This window comes from Calonectris borealis, chromosome 31, assembly GCF_964195595.1.
Source record: "Calonectris borealis chromosome 31, bCalBor7.hap1.2, whole genome shotgun sequence".
Lineage (NCBI taxonomy): Eukaryota > Metazoa > Chordata > Aves > Procellariiformes > Procellariidae > Calonectris > Calonectris borealis.
This window is the reverse complement of record NC_134342.1, coordinates 852,921-878,108: the sequence shown is the minus strand read 5'-3', so window position 1 is coordinate 878,108 and position 25,188 is coordinate 852,921. Positions and strand designations below refer to the sequence as shown.

At 64.9% G+C, this 25,188-nt stretch overlaps 3 protein-coding genes across 5 annotated transcripts in view; 1 reads left to right on the top strand and 2 right to left on the bottom strand.

The window, feature by feature from the left end:
- LOC142073859 (uncharacterized) overlaps positions 1-1,954 on the top strand; it is a 6,106-nt gene extending 4,152 nt beyond the window's left edge. The window contains exons 12-13 of the mRNA XM_075134083.1: positions 1-334; positions 735-1,954. The exon at positions 1-334 is cut by the window's left edge and continues 14 nt beyond it. Of these exons, the coding sequence (XP_074990184.1) occupies positions 1-334; positions 735-1,954 (1,554 nt within the window). The remainder of the gene's footprint in view (positions 335-734) is intronic.
- A 373-nt stretch (positions 1,955-2,327) lies between these two features.
- On the bottom strand, positions 2,328-5,446 carry EIF3G (eukaryotic translation initiation factor 3 subunit G). The gene is made up of 11 exons (XM_075134305.1): positions 5,341-5,446; positions 4,898-4,947; positions 4,349-4,441; positions 4,174-4,262; positions 3,840-3,899; positions 3,529-3,633; positions 3,231-3,420; positions 3,023-3,130; positions 2,738-2,874; positions 2,542-2,648; positions 2,328-2,422 (listed from the first exon to the last, which is right to left on the bottom strand). Exons 1-11 carry the CDS (start codon positions 5,358-5,360, stop codon positions 2,407-2,409), a joined length of 975 nt encoding a protein of 324 aa, XP_074990406.1. The 5' UTR covers positions 5,361-5,446; the 3' UTR covers positions 2,328-2,406.
- An 81-nt stretch (positions 5,447-5,527) lies between these two features.
- DNMT1 (DNA methyltransferase 1) lies at positions 5,528-23,472 on the bottom strand. Of its 3 annotated transcripts, none has more exons than XM_075134249.1 (34): positions 23,350-23,472; positions 19,673-19,715; positions 19,046-19,153; positions 18,677-18,947; positions 18,329-18,401; positions 17,979-18,069; positions 17,808-17,848; positions 17,625-17,676; positions 17,224-17,307; positions 17,022-17,131; positions 16,812-16,930; positions 16,557-16,649; positions 15,395-15,546; positions 15,114-15,301; positions 14,453-14,642; positions 14,161-14,258; positions 13,900-14,047; positions 13,655-13,770; positions 13,269-13,470; positions 13,044-13,180; positions 12,742-12,915; positions 11,918-12,139; positions 11,182-11,374; positions 9,409-9,499; positions 8,721-8,855; positions 8,253-8,535; positions 8,008-8,149; positions 7,638-7,804; positions 7,386-7,563; positions 6,926-7,121; positions 6,694-6,857; positions 6,481-6,597; positions 6,295-6,385; positions 5,528-6,123 (listed from the first exon to the last, which is right to left on the bottom strand). In XM_075134249.1, exons 1-34 carry the CDS (start codon positions 23,406-23,408, stop codon positions 6,077-6,079), a joined length of 4,575 nt encoding a protein of 1,524 aa, XP_074990350.1. In that variant the 5' UTR covers positions 23,409-23,472; the 3' UTR covers positions 5,528-6,076. The 3 variants fall into 3 exon arrangements, with proteins under 3 accessions (XP_074990350.1, XP_074990352.1, XP_074990351.1); XM_075134251.1 differs by having other exon boundaries at positions 6,295-6,357; XM_075134250.1 differs by having other exon boundaries at positions 13,044-13,177.
- Positions 23,473-25,188: the final 1,716 nt, after the last annotated feature.

Here is a 25,188-nt window from a genome sequence, read left to right as displayed (position 1 = left end):
CGCACCAAGAGGAAGCGAAGCTCCTCGGGTGCTGTCCCGCTACGGAAGCGACGCCGGCAAAGCCAACCGGAGCATCCCGCCGCCCCCAGCCCTCACCCCACGGAGTCGGGGAAGCGGCGGAAGGGACGCCGGGCGCCGAGGGACTCGCGGCACCGCGGCGGGGCCAGGCAGGGGGTGGCTGGCCAAAAACTGCACCGAGGAACCAAGCGCCCAGCCCGGGAGGGGGCCGGTTCCGGCTCTGGCCGTGCCGCCTTGAGGCCGAAGGGGCGAGGGAAGCTGCTGACAAAGGGGAAAACGATTTTCCGGCGCCCCGGACGTGCCAAGAAGGGGAAGCGCTGAGGCAGCAGCCGCCGGCCACGCGCCGAGACTGTGGGGAGGCGGGGGGGAAGAGGAAACGGGGGCCCCCCCACCCCGTTCCTGCTCCCGTGCAATACACTGCTTGGAACGATTGCTTGTGGCTGTGCTGGGTTTGGGGGTGGCAAAAGTGGGGTCCCCCCCCAGCCAGGGTGGCCTTTTCTGTGCCACCCCGATGGGTCGGGCAGCCGCTGCCTGCGTGGGCAGGAAGCGGGCAGGCACGCACGGCTCCTTCCCCCTTTGTGGCCGGGGTAGAAGGCAGCTGCCAGGCTCTGGGTGCTGCCCTTCAGATGAGGAAGGGCCCTTCCCTGCCTGCAAACCCCCCCCCGCCAGCCGCTGGCCCCCCAGCGTCCCCAAAACGGGGCCGGATGTGACCCCGTGACCGCCACCGAGAAGGGCGGGACGGGAGAGGAGGACGGGGCGAGCGGCGGGCAGGAGCGCGGACCCCTGCTGCACCCCGGGCAAGGGGGGGGACGAGGACGGAGAGGGGGACGCGGGTCCCACCGCGGGACCACAAAGCCTCCTCGGTCCCGGCGCGAGGCGGCCGGGGCTCACCAAACCCTCCCCGCGCCGCCATTTGCCGGCAACCGCGCCTCGCGGCCACGCTCTACCACCAAAAAGAGGAGGGGGAGGAACCCCCAAAATGGCCGCCCACTGCGGTAACTTCAGCACCTTCCAGGAATCGCTGTGGCCGGTGTTGGCGGCGCAATTCCCGCCGGCGTTGGTGGGTAACGGCGCGGCCGTCTACCGTTTCGTGGCCCGCGAGCGTTCCTGGCACAGCGGCGTCGTCTACTCCTTCCACCTGGCCGTCAGCGGGATGCTCTACTCCCTCTCGCTGCCGTTTCTGGCGGCGTATTACTACCCGCCCAAGGACTGGCGCTACGGCCCGGCGCTGTGCAAGCTGGAACGTTTCCTTTTCAACTTCAACCTCTACGGCGGCATCTTCTTCGTCACCTGCATCAGCCTCAACCGGTACCTCGGTATCGTTTACCCGCTGCGGGTTCACGGGCGGCTGCAACCACGTCACGCCAAGGCGCTGAGCGCGGTCGTTTGGGTGCTGGCCGGGGTGCTGTCGGCACCCACCTTTTTTTTTTCGGAGCTGCAAGAAGCGGAGGGTGCGATGGAGTGTTTGGGAAGCGCGGCTCCGCAAAGGCTGCAGGGGTTTTATCCCTACAGCCTGCTGCTGGCCGGGCTGGGCTGCGGGCTGCCCTTCCTGCTCACCGCCTCCTGCTACGCCGCCATTATCCGCACCGTTTTCCGTAATCCTCACCTCAGCCGGTCGGAAAAGCGGAAGGTGGGAATGCTGGTGGGAGCAGGAGTGGCTCTCTACGCCTTTTCCTACCTTCCCTACCACATTTTCCGTAATCTCAACTTATGGCGTCGCTTGCTGCGACCGGGCACGGAGGACTGCGCCGTCTCCAGAGCCATCCACGCCACCGCGCAGGTCTGCAAGATCCTCGTTAACCTCAACATCTGCCTCCACCCGCTGCTCTACGCCGCCCTGGCCAACAGCATGCAGAGCTGCTGCGGCGCCGCCTGCGGCACCGGCACCGCCGACGGGGAGCGGGCTGAGCACGTGGAGCTGCGGCCGGCAACCTAGGAGCCCCCCGGGGCGGCCCAAGGCGGCTGGTGCAGCCGTTTAGGGCTCGGTGCGGCCCTCGGGCACGCGTTTCCCTCCCGGAAAGGGCGGCAGTAACGTGGGAGAAGCGGGATTAAAGGCGAAACTGCAAGCACGGCCTCGCGTCGCACCTTTTTTTGGCAGAGATCCCCCTTTTTTCCTAGCTGAAATACTGAGGATGAGCCTAAAAAACAAGGAACGGCGGCGCCGTGCCCTTCGCCGTGTCGCCGCCTCGAGCGCTGCCATCCCCACCGGGACAGCCCCGGCTCTGCCACGGGACGGTGTGGGGACAGGGACGGGGCTGTTCCCTGCCCGGTGAAGCCGCCCCCCTCCCCAGCTCAGCTCGACACCTTGGTGCATACCAGACCTTGCGTCTTTATTTAGAAGCGCCGACTGCTCTCCGCGGGAGCCGGCACGGCACCGGCGCGGCAGGTTCAGTTGGTAGAGGGTCTGCGGAGGAGGAGGAGGGCGCGGTAAGGAGAGGGGAGACCGCGCACGGACCCCCAACACCCGGCAGGGACGGAGTACGCGCCACCCCCCGATGTTCCGAGCCACCTCCCGGCACTTACTTGGCCCATTCCACGTTGAGGATCAGGTGGTCGTAACCGAATCCGGAGACCCCGGCAATAGCCCGGGCCGCATCCTCCCGGCGGTGGAAGCTGATGAAGGCGAAACCCTGGGGTGGGAGGAAAGCGAGAGGGTGAGAGGAAGCCAGGGGGGTCTCCTCCTCAGCCCCCCTAAAGGGGAAAATCCTTCCGTGCCCACCTTGGACTGCCCCGTGGTCTTGTCCTTGGCTAAATAGATCCTAGAGATGGAACCGAAGGGCCGGAACAGCTCCTGGAGATCCGTCTCACGCGTGTCCTCGGACAGGTTGGTGACACGGATGGTGGCGTTGTCATCGGCTGGAGGCGGGGGAGAAGGACGGGGAAGGTCGAGGCTGCTGGCAGGACCGCGGCCAGAGCCGGCGCGCGCCGGACGCGGCACCGCGGAGGCCCGGGGCGGGTGGGGAGCGGGGAGGTGGCCCCTACCCCGAGGACGGGCCTGACTTACCCCTGCGGTTGGGCTGCATGGATTCCCCGCGGCGGCTGGCTCCGTCTCTCAGGCTGGGGGGGACGTACTTGCCCGTCTTGCTCTGCTGAGCCTGCACCGGCTCCGGTTCTGAGAGCAGGAAAGACGACGGGCAGGAGGTGGGGCTGCCCGCAGGCAGACAGCCACCCCCCCCTTTGCCCCCCCATCTCAGGGTAACGGGGTGCCGTACCTCCGGGCAGCTTCTCCTTCTCGCCTGTGGACAGCCCCAACTGCTCGGCCAACTCCTTCTGCATCGGCCCCAAGGTGTCCTTGTAGGGACAGCGGGTAGTCCAGTGGTCGCCCTTGCAGATACGGCACGAGACGATCTTCTGCCCCTTCAACTTGTTCATGGGATCCTCCTCCTCTTGGCAGTTCAGGTCCTGGGGGACAGGGAGACCCCTGAGTCCCACGGGATTCACCACACGCCCGGGCACGGCCTCACCGGGGGCTCCCCACCGGCCCCCCGAGCTCCCACCGTGCCGACCCACCTCCTTGCTGGTGATGAAGGTCATGAAGACGTCGTCACTCACGGTGGTGGTGGCCACGTTCGGTCCGGGGGCGTCGAACTCCGAGTTGCCGAATTTCTTCCAGTTCTGGAGAGAAAACAGGGAGGGGAAAGGGGGGGCTGACTCGCACGGCACGTCCCTAAGCGGTTGCCGAACGCAGGAGCAGCCAGCGGGAAGGGAAATGTTCCCCACCGAGGGGTCGTTGGGAGAAGCGGAGGGCTGGGAGACAAAACGATTCATGCTGGAGCGGAGACTTCCCTCCCTCCCTTCCTCTTCCCGCAGGAGATGCTCACCTTCCGCCGGGCCACCGCCTTGGAGGCCTTCCTGGTTTCGATACGGAAGGTGCGGATGATCTGTAAAGGTGCAAAAGAACCGATCAACGCAGGGGGAAGGACGGCAGACGCGCCTCCGCCCCGCGCGTGACAAGTTTGGGGCTGCCCGAAGCAGCAGAATCGAAATGGGGCTCTGATGGGACGTCCCTGCTGTCACGCGGCTGCCTGGTGCTGCCCGACCGCGCCAGCAGGGCTCAGCCCCCGCGCCGGGGCAGAGCTGAGGGCTCCGGGAGGGGAGAAGAGGAGCTCGGCAGCGGGAAGAAGCCAAAATGGCAGCCTGGGATGCGCTACTCACCTTCACCTTGCGCCCATCCTCCTCCTCGCGATACTCCGTGATGGTTTTGATGTTCCCGTTGATGAGCTCTTTCGGGGAGGGGAGCGGGCCTGCGGGGAGGGGGGACAGTGGGACAGCGTCCGATGGGGGGGAAGGGGCAGAAAAAGAGCTCCCCAGCCTCTCGCTCAGCTCTCACCTCCCTTCAGCAGCTCGGCCTCAGCGCTCAGGCTGCTCCCCAGCACCCCTGGCAGGGGAATGTCCTTCAGCAGCTCGCTGGTGATGCATTTATCTGCGGGAAGAAAAGGGGGAGAGTCACCCCCTTGCTTGGAACGAGCCCGGCAGAGGGGGAAGGAGCCCCGTACCCTGGCACGGCCTCTCCCTGCAGGGAGGAGGTGCCCTGCTCCCTCCCCTGAACATGAGAAAAGGCCAAAGAGCCAAGAAATCTTAGTTGCTTCAACCCCCTGGGCTTCCTCAGCCCCTGAAATGGGTGGAATAAGGATGGCGAGAGGGGTCCTGCTCCCTGTTCCAGGTCAGGCAGGCTCTGCTCACAAGGATCGGCCTCAAAGAAGAGCCTGGGAGCCTGTTTTGAGCCCTGGACAAAGAGCGGGTGCATCTCTGGGCTGTTTTAGGAACAGCAGCTGCTTTTTTGCTCCAGAAAAACTCTCCGGTTACCAGCAGGAGGAGCAACAGGAGAAAAAAAGGAGGAGGGAACCGGCCTGCGGCAGGTGGGGCAGGAGTCACTCACCGTCCTCTCCACCCTCTTCTTCCACCTGGTCGGCCCAGCTGGGCTTTGAGCTGTGGAGAAAGCAAAGCCTTAGACCCGCTGCCCCCCGCCGGACCCCCTGTCCCCTCGGGGACCCAGCTGTCTCCTCAGCTCCGGGGCTCCGGGCCCCAACCGGGCCGCTGTTCCCTTCACCCCCGGGCCTCGGCCACCCCGACGCTCCCCCTCGCCGCTCCTGCCGCGCTCGGGCACCAGCACCGCCGCCACCCCCTTCCCTTCACTCATCACCGCCGCAGCCCCGCCCGAAGCCCCCCTCGGGGCCCGCCAGGCCCCACACCCGGGACCCGGCCCCGCTCCCGGGACCCGGCCCCGCTCCCCCCCGAGGACCCTCCTCCCCCGCGGTCCCTGGGCCAAGCCCAGGCCCCACGCCCGGTCCTCCCCCCCCGGGCCCATCCCCGTCCCCTCACTCGTAGTCTCCCGTCGGCATCGCGCTCCCACCGCCCTCACGCACAGCGACCGGAAGGAGGCGCCACACTTCCGGCGGCGCTGCGCCACTTCCGGCGTAAGAGAGGAGGAAAGGGCGGGGCAGGGCGGGCCGCGCTGCATGCCGGGAGGCGGTTGCTAAGCAACACTTCAGTGGCTCCCCCCGCGGGGCCGAGGCCTACGCTAGGCCCGGAGAAAGAAACCGAGGGGGGCGAGGGGGTTATAATTTATAGGAGAGATTTATTTGAAGAAATATTACAACATATAAAAACTACATAAAGTATCAATTCCCACTTGTACAAAGCGGCCGATTATTTTCAATACAATGCGGCGTAAAAACAGGGAGCGGGGCCCCAAGGCAGGGCCGGGACCCGGGGGGGGGGGGGGGTCCCCACAGGGCTCTGCCGGGGGCTGGGGGGGGGGTCCCGGGGCGGTAGTGGAGTTCGACCATCACAGACAGCGGCGGGAGACAGACACGAGCAGGGCCGGGGTGGGGGACGGGCCACGGCGGGTCCCCACGGGCCGGGAATTTAAAAAAAACAAGAAAACCAAAAAAAAAAAAAAAAACAAAAAACAAAACCAAACCAAAACAAAATCAAAACAAAAACAAACAAAAATCAAATCAAACAAACAAACAAAACAAAAACAAAAAAAAAATAAGGAGGTTAAAATAAATCAGTGCATGTTTGGTAATCCTGGTGCCGGAGGAGAGGCCGCGCGTCAGTCGGCGCTTTCCACGGTCTCCATCTTCTCCGGGGCGCTGGTCTCTGGGGAGAGAGGAGGGGGGTGACGCCGCCGTACCCCAACCCCGCGGCCCCCAGCCCTAAACCGGGATCCCCGGCTGAGGGAGGGCGGAGGCAGACGACGGCGTTTCCGCCCCCACCCCCCGCCCGCGGCACCGGGGAGGGGAGGGCAGCGGCTCCCGGCGCGGCACCTACCCGCCGTATCTTCTCTCAGCTTCGCCAACGCACACGACTTGATCTCCAGCCCGATGGCTTTGGCTAGAGGAGGAGGCACTGCGTTACCAACCTGCGACAGAGGGAGGGTTAACCGCTGGGCGCCGGCTCCGCCACGCCGCCGGCGTGAGGGTGCCGCCGGCGAGGGGTTTGGCGCCGGGCGCTGACCTGTCTGTGCTTATCGAGGATGTTCCCGAAGAGGCGGTAGGTATCGGGGAAGCCCTGCGAGCGGGCGCACTCCCTCACGCTCACCACCCGGTGCTGCTCCGGGTGCAGCACCCGACCCTACGGCAGCAAATAAAAGCCAACGGTCGGGACCGCGGCGGCCATTCGGCAACGCCTGCCTTTCTCGGTGGAGGAGACCGAGCCGGCGGCACCCACCTGCTTGCCCATGGGCTCGGGGTTGGTGACGGTGGTGCTGAAGAAGCCGTCCCACTCCAGGCGCCCGTAGAGCCCGGCCCAGTGGTTGTGCCGGTTGCCGGTATGCGGCAGGCACCAGGGGATGAGGGTGTTGAATTGCCGGTCCGCGGGGTCGCAGGGCTTGCCTGGGAAGATGGAGAAGGTGAGGGGGGAGCAGACGGGCACCGTCTGGTTTTGGGGAGCCGGTACCTACCTTCGGCGCAGGAGCAGACCCCTCGCAGCGCCCCGGAGCTGCTGCGACCGTTTTTCTTCTCGTGGTGCGTATACCGCAGCTTGCGCGTGGTCGTGCCGTCCGACAGCCGCACCTCGATGTTGGGCAGGTCGCGCCAATCGGAACCGGGAGCCAACGGGATGTGTCTCATCCGGGCTGCGACCAGGGCGCTCATGTCCTGCCAACGACAAGCCCGCCGTCACCGCAGGGGGACGCAGAGGGACACCGGCCGCCTCAAGAGCCCCGGTCCTCTCTCCGGGGAAGGCTGGGGGAGAGGGGTAAGTCCCAGCAGCTCCGCCGGTCTCATCTTTGGGAAAGTTAACTTGGGGATGGTCCCGCTCACCCCACCTCACATCCAACCTGCCCTTGACCCCCATCTCGGTTTGCGTACGGGGGGGTCTGAGTGCAGCCCGGTCCCCCGTTGAGACCCCGGCATCCGCACCTTGCAGATATGGTCCCTGAGGATGGGCTGATACTGGGAGCCCCGGATCTGTCGCTGGAACCAGGACTGGGGCTCCCCGTTGTAGGAGATCTCCAAGGCGGAGGCACCGTTCCTGATCTCCGGCAGGTCGGACATGGTGTCCCGCACGGTGATGGTGCGGAAGGGGCCGGAATACGTCCTGGGAGGAAGGAGGGAGCCGTGAGCGGCCGAAACCTCGCCCTCGTCAGCCCCGGCATGGCTCCGAAGGCTCACCGGGTGATATTGCTAACGAACTTCTTGTCGTCCACCACGACGCTCAGCTGACAGGCACGGGGCGCGAACACGTGCAAAGGCTCGGGGAACATGGGCAGTTTCTCGCCGGGAGCTGCGGCAAGGACGATGGCTCTCCTTCGCGTCTGGGCCACGCCGTACTGGCCAGCCTGGGGAGGAAGGGACAACTCCTGAAGGCGCCGGAGCTTCCCCATCCAGTCTGTGCCCTCGAAGAGCTGGGAACGTCCCCCAAGCCACCGAGGGAAGCCAAGGAGCAACGCAGCCGACGGCTCCTTGGCTTCACGGCAGAGGCGGGTGAGAGGAGAAGGGTTTTCACCCCAGTTAACCGTCTCGGGGTCACCCAACACCCTACCTGTAGGACCCCGAAGGTGCACTGGTAACCCATGCGGACAAGGCAGCGGAGGGTGAGCTTCAGCACCATGGAACGCTTGAAGGACACAAAGTTCCTGACGTTCTCCAGAAGGAAGAACCGCGGTCTGTAGTAGTCACAGTAACTGCGAGGAGGGAGAGGGACACGCAGGCAAGGACAGATCAACATTTGAGGTGGGAGCCCGCGCCCGCACCCCAACACAGCTCCTCGCCACCTCCTCCGCTCACCTGAGGAAGGAGACCACCAGGGAGTTCTTGAACTTGGAGTAGGTGCGGGAGTTGAAGCGGTTCATGCCGCTGAAGCCCTGGCACGGGGGACCGCCGCACAGCATCTCCACGTCCCCCTTCTGCGGCAGCTTCTGCCCCAGCGAGTTGGTCTTTTCGCCGGACATGACCAGCTTCAGCAGGACGTTACAATCCTCCGTGAAGACGGTAGTGCCGGGATTGTTCAGTCGGAAAGCCTGGGCGGCCGGTTCCCACATCTCGATGGCCCAGAGTGTCTCCGACACGCCTGGGGAGACAAAGCGGAGGATCTGGAGCCTGTGCGGAGGAGCAGAGCGCTTGGCTCGCACCCCCTGATCCGGCGCGGTGCCGAACGCAACCGCCAGCTCGGAGGAACCGAGCGGCCAGCACCGATGCCCGTCTCCCCACGGGCTCCGCTCGTCACCCCGCCGCTGTCCCCGCTCTGCCGCTCACCTGCCTGGTGGAAGCCCTCGGACAGCCCTCCGCAGCCAGAGAAAACATCCAAGGTCCGCAGCTTGGGGAGCTTCAGCTCAGCCGGCTCCTGCTCGCTTTGCTCGCAGCTCACCGACGACTTCCCTTTGCCTTTGCCTGCGAACAGAGCCCCGCTCACATCAAAAGGCAAAGTCACTTCCTCCTCTTAGTGCTTACAAGGCAAATTCTTCTCCCCCTCCTCCGCAGCAGTTAAAACATCGGCTTCAAGCACCTCTAATTGTTTCACCGCCGCTGCCAGAATACATTTGGAAGGCAAGCCTCTCGGCTTTCCCCCGTGCCATCCCTTTCCGTCCAACGGCCCGCGGGTGCGGGCAGAGAGTTTCTGAGGGTCAGACGGGCGCCACAATAACTCACAGAGCAGCTCCCCCTACAAAGCCCCGCGCCACGGAGCAGCCAGCCCCTGGCAGAGGCTTGGCAAGCGAAAAGCTTTGAGATCTCTCAAGGACCAGGTGCTCTCGCTGCAAGGTTTCTTTTGAAAAGATTAAGTGCCTTAAAAACAGAGCTGCAGACCGCATCGTTGCATCCTGCCGGAGCGTCGGAGCAAGGAGGAGAGGACAGAAACATCTGGTCTTATCTCTGCTCGGCAGCGTGTAACGGCAGACGCGAACCGGTTCACCCACCCAAGACCTCTCCCACCAAGCAGACTTACCTTTCCCTTTCCCCTTCCCCTTCCCTTTATTGCCAGAGCTCCGAGCGTGGTTGGGAGGATCTTCGAAGCTCTTGGTTTTTGCGTTGTAAGCCTGGGGAAGAGAAAGGGTTGAACACAAAGAGTTTTTCTAGCTCGGGAACGGCCGAGACATTGCCAACACCCCATCAGAACCGCAAAACCCAAGGGCAGGACACAGGCGCGGCGCTGGGGGCTGCAGAGGGTCCTTCACCTCCCTCTCCATTGCGTCAAGGAGCTGAGGCGGCCACCCGAGGGTCCAAATTTGTCCCCTCAGCTCCATAGGAAGGAGACAGCTCCTGGTGACGCTCAGATTACAGGACAACCAGGCGATCAGGCCCAGCCAGCACGGGTTCACGGAAGGCAGGTCCTGCTTGGCCAATCTGATCTCCTATGACCAGGGGACCCGCGCAGCGGATGAGGGAATGGCAGGGATGTGGTCTGCCTGGACTTCGGCAAAGCCTTTGGCACCGTTTCCACAACGTTCTCCTGCAGAAACCGGCCGCTCGTGGCTTGGACGCGCGTCCTCTTTGCTGGGTAAAAACCTGGCTGGACGGCCGGGTCCAGAGAGTTGTGGGGAACGGAGTTAAACCCAGTTGGTGACCAGTCACGAGCGGTGTTCCCCAGGGCTCAGTACTGGGGCCGGTCCTGTTCGATCTCTTTATCAACGATCTGGACGAGGGGATCGAGGGCTCCCTGGGTTTGGAGATGGCACCAGTTGATCTGCTGGGGGTGGGAAGGGTCCGCAGAGGGACCTGGGCGGGCTGGGTCCAGGGGCCCAGGCCAACGTGTGAGGGCCAACAAGGCCAAGTGCCGGGTCCTGCGCTTGGGCCACCACAACCCCACAACGCTGCAGGTGGGGGAAGAGCGGCTGGGAAGGACCAGAGGAAAAGGACCTGGGGTGCTGGTCGACAGCCGGACAGGAGCCGGCCGCGTGCCAAGGTGGCCAAGGGCATCCTGGCCTGTGTCAGCAGTCGTGTGGCCAGCAGGAGCAGGGAGGTGACCGTGCCCCTGTGCTGGGCACTGGAGAGGCCGCACCTCGAATCCTGGGTTCAGTTCTGGGCCCCTCACCACAAGAAGGACATGGAGGGGCTGGAGCGTGTCCAGAGGAGGGCAACGGAGCTGGGGAAGGGCCTGGAGCACAAGTCTGATGGGGAGCGGCTGAGGGAACTGGGGGTGCTCAGCCTGGAGAAGAGGAGGTGAGGGGAGACCTCATCGCTCTACAACTCCCTGGAAGGAGGTTGGAGCGAGGGGGGGGTCGGTCTCTTCCCAAGGAACAGCGATGGGACGAGAGGAAACGGCCTCAGGTTGCGTTGGGGAGGTTTAGGTTGGACATTGGGAAAAATTCCTTCACCCAAAGGGTCGTCAAGCCCTGGAAGAGGCTGCCCAGGGAAGGGGTCGGGTCCCCATCCCTGGAGGGGTTTAAAAGCCGTGCAGACGCGGGGCTCAGGGACGTGCTTTAGGGGTGGACTTGGCAGCGCTGGATTTACAGTTGGACTCGATGATCTTAAAGGTCTTTTCCAACCTAAACGATTCTATGATTAAAGCTTCCCTTGCATCTGAGACTTAGTCCCCAGGAGGTTGCAACGAGCTACAAATCCTCGCTCTGCGCGACAGCTCCTCTGTGCAAAACGCACCCGGAGAGGGCAGGAGAGCCCGCGCCGACAGGCAGAGGTCGATGCGCCTGCTCTGCTCGCTCCCCGAGGGCTCGGCGCGCCCAGGGACACAGCCAGCCCCCTCAAACCCCGGCTCCCTCACCTCCAAGAAGTAGAAGCGATCGAGCCCACCGGCGGAGTAGTCCTGGATGCTCTCCGTCAGATCCTCCCCGTAAACCACCGTGCAACGGCCCTGCACGGCGCGGAAGTCGACCGTCGTCTCCTCGTCGCTCCAGTACAGGAGGTTGATGTCTGCGTGGTAGCTGGCTTTCATGGATTTGTGCGTGTTCTCGGGTCTGCAGGGAAAAAGCACCTGGATCGGGGAAATGTTTTTGGCAACATCCTCATCCCGGTCCAGCCTCCGACGCTCGCACCGCTCCGTCTCCCCAGAGAGAAGAGGGTTTATTTCCTCTTAAGAGCAGGGAGGAGGAATTGGCACCGGAGCTGGTAAACTAATTTAAAGGCAAAAAGATCTGAAGGGAGGAGAGCTGTTGGGCTCGAAACACACAGAGTCTGAGCGTCAGCACGTTCCTCTCCCGCTGCCAAGGCTCTTCGCACACATCCCTCCGTGGTGCGAGGGAGATGACTAAGAGCCTGCAAATGTTTGGGTAAACACCCACGCCCTGGGACGGCGCTGGCGGCGCGGCTCAGCACCGGGTCCGAGCCCAGACCGCCGCGGCGGCACCAAGTCCCTTTGAGCAGTGACCGCGTCACGCTGCTCGAGGCAACCTGGCTCCGGAGCAACCTCGAGCTGATGGTGCAGAGCTTTTCCCAGCACCCGAGATCTCGGGGTAGGGGCTCCGCACCCCCGTAACGCAGACCCCAGCAGCTCCCCTCACCTGTAAAACTTGCAGATGCGCAGCTTGATGTCGGCCTCGTTGGGTTTGCCGTTGCTGCGGATGTTGCAGAAGATCTCTTTGATGCGGCCCACGCGGTAAGGGTCGGGGGCATCCAGGTTGCTGCCCTTGATGTATTCTGAGTATTTGCGGTAGTGCTCGGGGTGCAGCTCCTCATCCACCGCCTCCTTTTTGGGGCGTTTGGCTGGGCTGGCGGGTTTCATACTGGGAAAAAGGGGAGGGAAGGAGGTTGGGGTATCCCTTTCCCCTTAAAAAAAAACCACCTAGCAGCACAGAGCATCCTCCTCCCACGTCGCTGCCTAGCCTGCCTCCTTCCTCCTCTCCTGCTCTCCCCGGTGCAGGGTGGGCACCAAGCCTCCCGCTCCGCAGCAGAGGCGTTTTACAGCCCGACCATCACATCGCGGCTGCAAACCAAGGGGCCCACACGTTGCTGCCCCAGCCCTCTTCCCAAAGAGGTTTGCCGTTTCTCCTCCCGTAATTACAGGCAGCAGGCAGGCTCTGGTTTCACCTTTCATCTACCCAGGCTCGCTCTTTTGAAGAAAAAGCGACGCGCAAAAGGATGCATCTGCCAAAACACAGCAGCTCGGCGATGGGGATTGTCTGATCAGAGAGAAGGCGCTCAGTTTAACGTCGGGAGGTGAAATTGGGATTCTAACCTTTAGTTCTAGGTTAAGCTTTTGGAAATTAGGGGGATAGGTGCTTCCTTTACAGGTGGGATTCACTACCCGGAGACTGTGTCCTCTCCTACCAAAAGCTTGACCAAAGAGCACCCCGAGAAGTGCTTACAGCCCCCTGCAAGCACCAACCTGAAGGAAAAGGCTTCCGGCAGGAGGTAGACGCCATCTCCCACCCTGTACTGCACTCCGTTCTTGGTGGCCATGGCGTAGAACATCTTCCCATCCCCTTCTTCCAGAGGTTCAGCCACTTTGGGTATCTCCTTGTGCCTTACCTCGTCCAGGCGCGTGCAGCTCATGCAGAACCTGCAGGAAAGGAGGAGAGCAGAGCGCGGTGATGGAGACCCTGCCAAGGCCGGTTGCGGTGCTGCCGGGAGCCGAGAGGCTCCCGCTGCCCGTTTTGCCCACAGCGGATCCCAAAAGCGCACGCTCACTTGTATTTGTTGTCTTCCGTGGGCTGAGTTTTCGGCGGGGACTCGAATCGAGCGTATTCCTGGTCGTACCACATCTGATAAAAATAAGTTCTCCCGTCGTCTTCCACCATCTTGATCTCCATGTCCAGCCCGCCCTGCTAGGAGAGAGGCGTTCACAGGGATCGGTGCCGTTGCCCGTGCCGTGCCTGGCCCGGGCCAGCCGGGCTTTGCAGGGCTGTCACCCACCTCCATGGACCAATTCTCCGAGGGCGCCTTGTAGATCACTTTGACTTTGCCGTGGATGTAGGAGAGCTGCATGTCCTCGCACTCATCCACCAAGAAAAGCTCCAGGGGGTCAGAGGTGGCCCCCAGGACGGTGTCCGAGCCCGGGCAGAACCAGTGCGCGTGGAACATCTGGCCACTGCTGTCCTCCCACATGGCCGTCACCCTGAGGGGGAAGGAGCCAGGGTTACGGAGCACCAGGAAAGGGCTGAGCTGCTCTGAGCTTTGCCAGAGCTGGAGAGTCCTCAAACAGCAATTAGGGTTCTCTAATTGGGGAACGTCAGCTGTCCCCACACACGCCCACCCCAGCAGGAGCAGAGACTCGTCCCCTCCAGCGCCACGACACCGACCTGGCGAGGTAGAGGGGCTTGGTGGGATCGTCGGGGCTGACGGAGACGCAGTCTCCCACCTCCAGGGTCTCCGAATCGATGCAGACCCTCTGGTAGTAGTCCTTCTTCCCATCGCTCTGAAGCAGGGGGACAGCGGGGAGCACTGTTAAACCCCCACGCCGGCGAACGACGCAGCTCCCTTCGCAGCCGGAGAGCCCACCCCAACCCCGGCAACGGGAGGGGAGCGGGGTCTTGCCCAGCCTCACCTTGATGGGCTCCCCCACCCAGGAGATACGGCTCTTGTTCTGCTTCTTCTTCCTGCCTTGCAGCATCTTCTTGGGCGATGGCATCTCAGGGATGTTGTCATCCACCTCCTCATCCTCATCAGCTTCCCGAACGGCCAGGTTGGGACACCTGGGGACACAGGGACTGTCACTGCAGCAGCCCACGGCGCGGGGACCGCGTCCCCTCTCTCCGGAGGCGGCGAGGACTTCGGCGGGAGACGTCGCTGCCGGGGTGGGACGCACCTCCTCTGCAAACAAGCCTGCTTACTCCGTCCGCTGCCCCCAAACTTCACCATGTTCTGGCAAGCCTTGCACTTCCCGCACTCGGGCTGTTGGCAGACCTGGAGCAGGGAGAAGGGACAGGCTGAGCACCGGCAGACGCGGCGGAGAGGGACAGGGACCGAGGGGAGCTCAGCGGCCTCGGGAAATGGCCCCCTTGCCCCAAGGGAGTAACCCCAGAAGGTGTCACTTAGGTAGGATGGAGGGGAACGGCGGGGATCCGGTCACTTTAGCTTCATGCCAGCCCCCCCGTTACCTCACAAACGCCGCAGCGCCGGCGCTTCATGGCGTTCTCCTTGTCATCTTCTTTCTCGTCTTTCTCGATCTGCTCCGAGAAGAAGGTGTCGAAGATGAGGTACACCAGCTTGGTGGTGGTGGCTTTGGTGGGACCCTTGTCCTTGTCTATTTTGGTGGGGTGCCGGATGGCCTGCCGCCTGACGGCTCGCCTGCGACCAAGGTGAGAGCGGTGAGAGGGCACCCCGTGCCTCGTATCGCTGACAGCTACGGCCACAACCAACAGCTCGGCACCCAAGGAGGGTCCCCAGGGAGCAGAGCTCTCCCCTGAGAACCACGGCAGGATCCCCTAAGAGGCACCCAGGTACGTCCCGTGGCTGGCACGGGATGCTACAGCAGGACAAAGAGCAAAGCCAGGCTCCGGGGACCCAACCCAGTGCCTCTTCTCCCTCGGGGCAGCGCTAGGCAGAGGTTTTTCCCAGTTTTGGAAAGATTTCTACTCCAATCTCCCAGCGCTAAGGTAAATCCTCAGGTCATCCCAGCAGGGAACAAGCAAAAGGGTTTTTCTGGAAGGATCCCCTGTGCAAAGCCGATGGAGAACCAACCCACCGGGTTCCTCCCGGGATGCTGCAAAGCCAAGCGTCCCCCCAAATCCAGCGTCTACGCAGGGACCCGGGGCTCACCTCTTCCCCAGGGTGACCCCAGCCAACTTGATCAGGTCCCTCATGCAGGGCGTGATGAGGACGGGAGGTTCGTCGCTGTCCCCGGCTTCGTCGTAGCTCTCCACTTGCTCCACCACGAACTGGGCATGTCGCAGGAGCGAATCCTCTGTGAAGCGGTTGAAGTTCAGCCCCGCGGGAGGTACGGTGGTCTGCGAGGAGGGGGGGGGTGGTTGGTTAGGGACAGGGTGGCAGAACAACGCCCACCCCCCCCCCCCCAGATACTGCCGTCATCGGATTTTCACCTCGATTTTATTGAGCAGATCCTCGTAGCTGACGTCGCGGTTGTTCTGCAGGAACTCGACGACGATTTTGCTCATGTAGATCTTTTCTTGCATGAGGGCGAAGATGGGAGCGTACTCCTCGCTGGGCTCCATCAGGATATAATCCGCAAAGGCTGTGGCGGAGAGATCGCGGCGGGGGGTTAAATACCGGGGAATTTGGTGATATTTAAGGACGAGCTAAGACTGCGACGAGCGGGTCCTGGGGAGGGGAAGACCAGCCCGTCCACGCTGCTACAGCACCAGGACCTAAGCGTGCGGGGAAGCTCTACCACAAGCCGGGACCCACGGTCACTCAGCTATCACCACCAAAGCGAGGGGGGAGCGGGGACGTGAGGTGGGGCACGCTATCCACGCGTTAGCCTTTTAGTTTTGCTGTTACCTAATTAGAAAGCAAAGACAATCCAGGGGTTTTTGCTGTCACTACAAACTCCATTTGCTGACGCACAGGAGAGTTAAGTCCTTCTCTGATATCACCAGGTTATTGGAAGGGTTCCTTGCAGAAATGGTGAAGGGAAAAAGCTTTTAAACCCCCAAATTATCAGCCTTCTTCCCCCAATTTGGCTAGAGAGTGAGAAAGCCAGCTGGGACACAGAGCCAGGGGCTGGCCGGGACCGGGCATTCCTCCAAGACCTTTCTCAACACAAACCTGTCCGAAAAGCCCGGGGAGTAGAGCAAGAAAGCAAAAAAGCCCTGCAACGGGGGCCAAGAGGCCAAGAGCAAAGAGAAAACTCCCTCCGAGAGCGACCCTGACCCATCCCCGCATTGCGCCGGCAGCTTTCCACGGAGGAGGGACTGGAGGATGGATCCTGCCTGGAAAGGGCTGGCAAGGAGACACCTTGCTTGTCCCAGCTCCGTGCAGGGCACCGCTGGCAGCCGCGAGCTCAGCAGGAGGTTTTATACGCATTTAACACAAGCCTGGGTGCTGCTGAGCTAAATAAACCCAGGCGCGAGCTTCGGCACGGTCCTCCACCTCGCCACGTGCTTGACGGTTGCAAGTTCTCGGCGGCGACAAAATCCACGAACCCAAATAAAGCTCCTTCACCAGCCGGATGCGCGGCAGAGACTTAAATCCCAAGCCGGGCGCTCTCCCCGAGCCCAACCTCCCCCGTCCTCGCTCACCCACCTGTGGTGAAGCCGATCAAAGCCTTCTCCCCTCCATCAAACCCCGTGATCCACCAGGCGTTTATGGGCCCCAACTTCTTGGCTCTCACCCCACCTGCAAGCGAGAAAACACAAATTTCAAGTCTTCGGTGCCCAAAAAAAACCAGGCAGCTGCGGGTGCCAAAGCGCCATCCGGACCCAACTTCATTTCGCGCGTGGCGTTGAGCTGAAATTTAAGATCCTCGCGGCCCTCGAGGCTCCTCCGCGGCCGACTCACCGTCCAGGCAAGGGTTATCGTCGTAGATGGGCTTCACGGCACCGCTGAAATACAGCTCGATGTTCCTCTCGATCAGGCCGGTGTCAAAGGGACACAAGTGACCTCGCTTGTCGTAGACGCTGGCAAGGGACAGAGGTTGCAGTTTGATGCCTCGTCCTGCGAAGTTTGCAAATCCGGCGGGTTTTTATAGCTTGATTTCCCATCTCTCACCTAAAAGAGGTGACTTTGTGCTGCGGCAGGTCCTCGTAGCTCTCAAAGCCATCTTCGTTAGCGTCGAAGAGGGACAAGCGCTCATCCGTCAGCATTTCTGGTTCCTCCAGCTAAACGAGGGAGAGAGAAAGATGTTTAAGGAGCGTTCCCGTTAACGCAACAGCTCTCCCCGCCCCCGGAGAAGGAACATTAAATCCCTTACGGCATCATCAGGATCCCCTTGGAAGAATTTGAGGTCGGGATCATCGAGGTACTGTCTGCAGTCGACGCACTTGGGAGGGGTGGTCTGCAAGACACGGGAGACGGCGTCAGCTTTTCTCTCCCCCGTGAGATTCAGCCCACGATCAGGCTCAAAGCTCCTTCCCCAAACGGTCCCGTTCGTTAGCGTAACCCTCGTTTTTAAAGCTGCCCTCGCTTCGCAAGCGGCCCAAGCTCACGCAGGCTGGGCTGCTCCCCGCCTTCCTCGAGAGGGTTGATTTTTGGAAGCTGCAGGGGCTGGAAACGGCTTTATTTTTCCTTTAGGGAAATCCAGCCGCTCTTTGGAAGAGTTAAAAGCATTCAAAAAAGCCCCCAAAATGCCGAGATGGAGGTAAAAGAACTCACTTTAGCAGGCGTTGTAGTTTTAACCTGAGTAATTTCATCTTTTATCTCCAACCTGGGTGTAAGAAAACACAAAGGGATGAAGACGCAGAGCGGCGTTAACGTCACCGTCCCCGCGCTGAGCAGACCGCGGCGGAGGGAAACGGGCACCGACCCAGAGCGGGGAACGCTCCCCTTCCTCCTTACCCTTCTTTGGTTTCGATTTTAATCCTTTTCTCATCTTGTTCCTTGAGGGAGAAAGGAGGGGGTGTAAGGGGAGGCTGGAGAGCACGACGCTCTCCAGGACAACGCGCTCAGCCCCAGCGCGGCGGCGACCCCGGCAAAGCAACCGGCCAAGAGCCCGGTGCCGGCACACACCTTCTCCTCCAGCTCCTCTTCCTCCTTCTCCACGCTCATCGCCTCCTGCTTCACTTCCCCGTTCACCTCCTCCGATTTCCGTTTGTTGGACCTGCCGGATTTTAAACGCAACGGATCAACCCGAGGGTCCAACGCCAGGAGGTTTGGGGGGGGGTGGCGAGGGGCTCTCCCGGCACCGGCAGGCGCGGGGCTCCCCGAGGAAGCACCCGGCAGGTCCCCAAGGTTGGGAACCCCAGGTTTTGGGATCGAACCCATCAGCCCTGGACAGCGGAGAGAGGAAGAAGAGGATGAAGGCTCCTGGGGGACGCGATAAAAGGAGGTGCAGGTCCCAGCCCTGCCACCGGACTGACCCTTTGGAGAACATGCTCAGGATGGTCGGCTGCCGGCCGGAGCTCCGAGTGACCCGGGAACTGGCGGGAGACTCTGGGAGGAAGAGGACGAGGAATTGCGTTAACGGCGGGGACCCGCTGCCCTTCCCCCTCCCACAACACCCCCCGGGACCACCGCGGGCGACAGCACCCTTCTCCCTGCATCCCATCATCCCGGAGCAAGGCAAGGAGACCCCAAAACCCTTCCCGAGGGGAATCCCTCTGGGAATCGCCAGGCTCCCGCTTGGTATTTAATGGTAATAAATTATTTAATTTAAGGGTGTTCGAAAAGAGGATGGAAAACCAAGTGGCTCCCGGCGCCGCCGTTACTTTTGCTTTCCCCGTTGGATCGGCTCCTCCTGGCCTTGCGCGCCCGCGGCGTGGGGACCGACGAAGAGGAGGAAGAAGAGGCGGCTGCTTCCTCCATCTCCATCGCGCTGTCCTCTTCCCCATCGGGTCCTGCTCGCTCCGAGTCCTCGTCGCTCCCGTAGGCGCCGTTTTTGGAGCACCCATTGGAAGCCTGCAGCAGCGGCGTGGCGTCCCCATTCTCCTCCGCGAGCTCTTGGTGCAGCAGGGCCTTCACCTTGGCCAGGTACCTCTCCTGGGAGGGAAGAGCGTCGGTTAAACCGCCCGGCTCCGGTGAGCCAAGGAACCGGCACAACCCAACCCCGCCGGCTCGCCAAAAAACCGGGATCTCACCTCCGACAGCTCCTCGCAGCGGAGTTTGGCTTCCAGCTCGCTCAGCTGGTTCTGGACGTCGGCTTGGAGGAAGCCATGGATGAGGCTCAGCTTCTCCTTGACGCACTCCTGCGGGGACGGAGGGGACGGCGTGGGGCGGGCGGCGGCGACGCCGGTCGCTCCGAATCCGGGTGCCGCTCACCCAGCTCACGGGGACCCTCCCGATAGGAGGGGACGGCGGTTTCCATATGACAACGGACAGCGCCGACACCGGGACCACGACCTCACCGGGTCCAGGGAGCTGGGCCAGCAAGGGGGACACGGGGGTCTCACCCGGCCACCCCGCCGCACCGTCCCCCCCACCCCACCCCACGCCGGGGGGCCTCCAGACCCCCCCCTGCATCCTCGCAACACCGCGGCGGCACGGAAACAAGAGGAAGCACCGATGAGTCGCGGTCCCCTGCTCGGCACCAGAGTCACGACCGCGGCTCCGGAGCCGCGCCGACTCCCGCCGCTGCAAGCCGGAGCATCCCGAGCTTGACGGCAGCACCCGACGCGGGACCGGCGGTGACGGCACGGGACGGCGGCGCCCAAATCGGAGCCGAAGGCGGGTGGAAACGTGGCTCCCGGCGATCCGGGGACGCTCACCTTCTCGCTCAGGCTGTCTTCATCCCTCTCCAAGTCCTGCAGCCTGCAAGAGAAGAGCGCTGGGGGTCAGACCACGCTCCGCCGACGGGCGAGGTTACGGGGGGACACCGACGGGCAGGGGCAACCGCGACAGACCCCAAAATCGCCTCGACGGCTCCAGAAACAGCACCCGGCAAAGAGCGGCGCCGGCTGCGACCGCAAAGAGAGGCCAAACTCCCTCGGAGCGAGCGGGATGCTCGGCTCCCAGGCGGGGAATAAGGGGGGACCGGTAACGGGATGCCGGTACCCAAGGGACCCCCTGAGGGAGCCGCGGGGGCTCGCTGCCCACCCGTGCCCTGCCCCGGCGTGGAAACGGCAAAAAAACCACGGGGGAGAAGCCACGTGTCGTCTTCCCACGGCGCCGGCGGCACAAAGCGGCGATGGAGGGTGGGGGGAAGCGGTCGGCGCTGCCCCTGCGCGGCGGGCACAGCCCCCAGCCCCGCGGCGAGGAGGAAACCCCGTCCCTGCCGCCACTGCCGGCGGCTCGGCACGACCCCGGCGCTCCCCCCCTGGTTCACCGCGGCTCTCCCGCCGAAACGGGGAGCCCATCCGCCGGACCGGGGCCATGCGGTCACCCCCCAGGAACAATTCCATCTGCCGGGATACGGGATGGGACCTCTCCGGTGCTGCCGGCATGTCCGGCACCGGCTCCGTTCGTTCCCATCTCACCTCCAGCCGCCCGTTTTTTCGGCTTCCTGCCCCCACGCCGCCGCCGCTTCCTTCGAGCCGGGGCCAGCGGGGAGGGAAAGGGGTCCCCACCGCCACCCCCCAAAAACCAGGAGGGTGATAAATCCCGTCCCGTCATCGGCACCTGGGTTTGAGGACGGCCATGCAGCCGGAGCTCCGGCGGAGACCAACGGCGGACAGGGAAAGGTCGGGGCGCGCCAAGGCTGTGCCGCGCGGCCGCCGCACCGGAAGAGGGATAGCCGAACCGGAGAACGGCTCGGCGGCGGCCGGCGAGCGCGGTTCCCCCCCTTCCCGCCGGCCAGGGGATGCCGGGAGGCGAGCGGAAGGGACAATAGCCGGCGGGGAATACGGCGCAGGAAACGCCAACCCTTCCATGTGCCCTCCCCGCTGCCGGCGGCGCGGCGAGAGCCGGGGGGGGACGCGGGGACGGTGCCGGATCCCTCCGGAGCGAGGAAGGGGATGGCTCAAAACCCCCCGTCCCAGGGGAAGGAAAGGTCCCCGCTGCACCCCGCTTCCACCCCCACCCCTCCCAGAAAGGGATTTCCATGCCCCCCACCCTGGAGAAAGGTGGGGGGCCACCCAGGGTCCCCCACCCCCCCACCTTCGCTCCCTGCCCCGAGCGGCAGCGCGGGGACAAAGCCGCGCGGGGGCCAGGCCGGGCGTCCCCACCGCCACGTGGGACCCGGCTGTGGGGCGGGAGCACCCTGACGGCCCCCCCCAGGGAGCCCCCCCACACAGCTGGGGGTCAGGGCTGCCCCGTGGGGCAGAGGGGGCTGGGGGGGGGGCTCGGGGGACCCCCGGTGCGGTGCATTGCTGACAACGGGGGGGCTCGGCGGGGTGCTGGGGGGGCCACGGGGCGCAGTGCTGGGGGGCGGTGTGAGCACGGGGGGGGGTCAGGGGGGTGCTGGGGGTCAGGAGGGTGCTGGGGGGTCAGGAGGGCGTATGAGGGACCAGTGCACTGTACTGGGGGGGTCAGGGCAGTGTTGGGGGGTCCATGGGATGCATGGGGGGGCAGGACACTGCACGGGGGGGTCAGGGCAGTGTTGGGGGGTCCATGGGATGCATGAGGGGGCAGGACACTGCACGGGGGGGTCAGGGCAGTGTTGGGGGGTCCATGGGATGCATGGGGGGGCAGGACACTGCACGGGGGGGTCAAGCAGTGCTGGGGGGTCCATGCGATGCATGGGGGGCTCAGTGCACTGCACAGGGGGTCCGTGGGATGCATGGGGGGGGCAAGACACTACATGGGGGGGCAGGACACTGCACGGGGGGGTCAGCGCAAGGCATGGGGAAGAGCGGGGGTGCACGCAGTGCGGGGCTGGGGGGCTCAGTGCACTGCGCGGGGGGTGTCGGGGCTGCGCGGTGGGTTGCAGTGCAGGGCTGGGTAGCGATGCAGCGTGTGGGGGTGCAGCGCAATGCCGGGGGGGGGCTGTGCATGGCACTGCAAAGGGGGGGTGCAGCGCAGCGCTGAGCTCCCCACACTGCAAGGGGTGCAAAACTGGGGGGGGTCACTGCAGTGCAATGCTTGGGGGGGTGTCAGGGCAGTGCTGGGGGGGGGGCAATGCAGTGCTGGGGGGGTGTCAGTGCAGTCCTGGGGGTGTCAGGGCAGGGCAGGGCAGTGCAGTGCTGGGGGGCTGTCAGGGCAGTGCTGGGGGGGGGCAATGCAGTGCTGGGGGGCTGTCAGTGCAGTCCTGGGGGTGTCAGGGCAGGGCAGTGCAGTGCTGGGGGGCTGTCAGGGCAGTGCTGGGGGGGGGTCCAGGGCAGGGCAGTGCAGTGCTGGGGGGCTGTCAGTGCAGTCCTGGGGGTGTCAGGGCAGTGCAGTGCAGTGCTGGGGGGCTGTCAGGGCAGTGCTGGGGGGGTCCAGGGCAGGGCAGTGCTGGGGGGCTGTCAGGGCAGTGCTGGGGGGGGTCCAGGGCAGGGCAGTGCAGTGCTGGGGGGCTGTCAGGGCAGTGCTGGGGGGGTCCAGGGCAGGGCAGTGCAGTGCAGTGGTGGGGGGCTGTCAGGGCAGTGCTGGGGGGGGGTCCAAGGCAGTGCAGTGTAGTGGTGGGGGGCTGTCAGCGCGGTGCCGAAGTGGGGGTGTCAGTGCAGGGCAATACAGTGCAATGCCGGGGGGGCGTCAGTGCAGTCCCGGGGGGGTGTCAGTGCAGTGCAGTGCTGGGGGGCTGTCAGGGCAGTGCTGGGGGGGGTCAGTGCAGTGCAGTGCTGGGGGGCTGTCAGGGCAGTGCAGTGCAATGCTGGGGGGGGTGCAGTGCAGTGCAGTGCAATGTTGTGCCAGGGGGCTGTCAGTGCAGTGCCGGGGGGGGGATGCAGTGCAGTGCAGTGCTGGGGGGGTCAGGGCAGTGCAGTGCAATGCTGGGGGGGGTGCAGTGCAGTGCAGTGCCGGGGGGCTGTCAGTGCAGTGCCGGGGGGGGGGTGCAGTGCAGTGCAGTGCAGTGCCGGGGGGCTGTCAGTGCAGTGCCGGGGGGGGGGTTGCAGTGCAGTGCAGTGCAGTGCTGGGGGGGGTCAGGGCAGTGCAGTGCAGTGCTGGGGCGGGGGGGGGGGGGCGCAGTGCAGTGCCGCCGGGGGGCTGTCAGGGCAATGCCGGGGGGGGATGCAGTGCAGTGCCGTGCAGTGCTGGGTGACTGTCAGTGCAACTCCGGGGAGGTCAGGGCAGTGCACTGCAATGCTGGGGGGGGGATGCAGTGCACTGCAATGCTGGGGGGGGGATGCAGTGCACTGCAATGCTGGGGGGGGGATGCAGTGCAGTGCGGTGCCGGGGGGCTGTCAGGGCAATGCCGGGGGGGCCAGGGCAGTGCCGTGCAGTGCCGGGGGGCTGTCAGTGCAGTACCGGGGGGGGTGCAGTGCAGTGCAATGCAGTGCGGGGGGGTGTCAGCGCAGCGCCGGGGGTCAGCGCAGCGCCGGGCACCGCCGGGGGGGGGGGTTGGTGGAAGCCGCCGGGGCCGGGGACTCACCGTCGGCGCAGCTCGGCGGGCAGCGGGGCCGGGGGCAGCGGGGCGGCCCGGGCCGGCATCGGGGCGGCGGCGGCGGCGGGAGCGGCGGGGCCGGGCGACGGATTCGCGCGGAAACCAGCGGCGGGGGCGGGGCGGAGCCGGGCGAGACCATGGCGGCGGCGGGGGGGGGAGAAGGGGGAGGGCGGGTGAGACCATTCCGCATAGTGGGGGGGGACAGACCATTCCGGACCGGGGGGGGGGAAGGCCCCTCCCGGGGGCGGGCAGAGCGGGGGGACACCCCCCTCTCCCCCGGCCGCGGGGCGCTGCGGGCCCGGGCCGGCGGGGCGGTACCTGTCCGGGGGCGGCCGGAGCGGGGCGGCCCGGGGAGACGCGGCCCGGAGGGGCCGGGCCGGGCCGGGCCGGGCGGGAGGGGCCGCCTCAGGGGGGACCATACCACTGCGGCGGGGGGGGGGCCGACGGGACGTACGACTGCGGGGCTGGGGGGGCGGGGAACGTACCACTGCTGGGCGGGAGGGGGACCGTACCGCTGAGGGGAGGGGGGGGCTGATGGGGAGGGACGTACCACTGCGGGGAGGGGCCGCCTCAGGGGGGACCGTACCACTGCGGGGGGGGGGGGGGGACACGCGGGGGACGTACCACTGAGGGGCGGGGGGGACCTTACCACTGAGAGGAGGGGGGGCGACGGGACGTACCATTGGGGAATGGGGAAGGGGGGGACGGGCCGTACCACTAGGGGACGGGGGGGGACACGGGCCATAGCACTGCGGGGATGGGGGTGGACAGGCTCTGTCACAGCGGGTATGGGCTGTACCACTGTGGGGAAGGGGGGGAATGGGCTGTACCATTGTGGGGATGGGGGGGTGGGCTGTACCACGGCGGGGGGGGGGGACACAACATAGCACAGTGGAGATGCGGGGGGGGGACAGGCTGTACCATGGCAGGGATGGGGGGGGGACAGCTGGGTGCAGCCCCAGGGTTGCTCTACACCACCCAGCACCCAGCGACCCCCCAGGGTGGGACCCAGCCATGGGGCAGCAGAGCCCCGCGGGGGCCATAGGGGACCCCCCACACCCGCCACCCCTCGCACAGGCACGCGACGCGGCGCAAACCCCCGGCACAGCCCCGCGCCGGGCCCCCGCGGCCCCCCACGCCTCGGCGAGGCGGCGCAGAGACCACCAGGGCCGGATCAGCCCCTCAGCGGGGAGCTCGATCCCCCCTTTCCCTGGCCCCAAAAACAGCCGACGGCTCCCGCCTGGTTGTAATGAATCACGGCAGCCGCGGCCCTTCCCATTCCCGCGGGATTCCCCCATCCATCGCCATCCCTGCCAGGAGCTGCCTTCGGCATCCCGGGGGGGCTCCGGTGGCCGGGCTGGGGGTCCCCGTGCCCGGTGGCACGCAGCCACCGTGATGGGGAAACGGCGGAGTTTCCCCATCCCCATTGCCCGCAGAGGCGGTCGGGGCCCCGGCGCTGCGGGGGCGGCCGAAACGCCATGGGTCATTGCCGGGGCGCCCGAAATGGGGACCCATCCCGACGGCGGTGGTGGGGGAAAGGAAACGAAACCCCCCCCCCCTCGTTTCCTCTGCACCCTCCAAGGGAGGAAACGGGGCCAAATTGGGGCATCAAAGGTTTTGGTGCTGGCACCAGCGTGCCGAGCCCGAGCCGGCACCGGGGAGCACAAAGCACCGGGACAAGGTTGCAAAAGCAGAGAGGGGGGGTCTGCAGGGCCGGGGGCGGGGGGAACACACGTCCCCTCGCTTCCCGCCAGCATGGCCCAGGGTTTCCCCAAAATGCCGCCGCCGTCGCGGTGGGGAAGCAGCTGCGGTCGAGGCCGGAGTCAT

What these genes read in the sequence shown, in the direction of transcription:
- EIF3G (XM_075134305.1), bottom strand. Translation starts at nt 5,360, where the DNA reads ATGCCGACGGGAGACTACGA. An exon ending in AGAAGAGGGTGGAGAGGACG is followed by an intron (nt 4,442 to 4,897) that starts GTGAGTGACTCC and finishes TTCTTCCCGCAG; the next exon opens with ATAAATGCATCACCAGCGAG. An exon ending in AGACCACGGGGCAGTCCAAG is followed by an intron (nt 2,649 to 2,737) that starts GTGGGCACGGAA and finishes CTCCCACCCCAG; the next exon opens with GGTTTCGCCTTCATCAGCTT.
- DNMT1 (XM_075134249.1), bottom strand. Translation starts at nt 23,408, where the DNA reads ATGCCGGCCCGGGCCGCCCCGCTGCCCCCGGCCCCGCTGCCCGCCGAG. An exon ending in ATCTGCTCAATAAAATCGAG is followed by an intron (nt 15,302 to 15,394) that starts GTGAAAATCCGA and finishes CCCTCCTCGCAG; the next exon opens with ACCACCGTACCTCCCGCGGG. An exon ending in TCAGGGACCATATCTGCAAG is followed by an intron (nt 7,122 to 7,385) that starts GTGCGGATGCCG and finishes TGTCGTTGGCAG; the next exon opens with GACATGAGCGCCCTGGTCGC.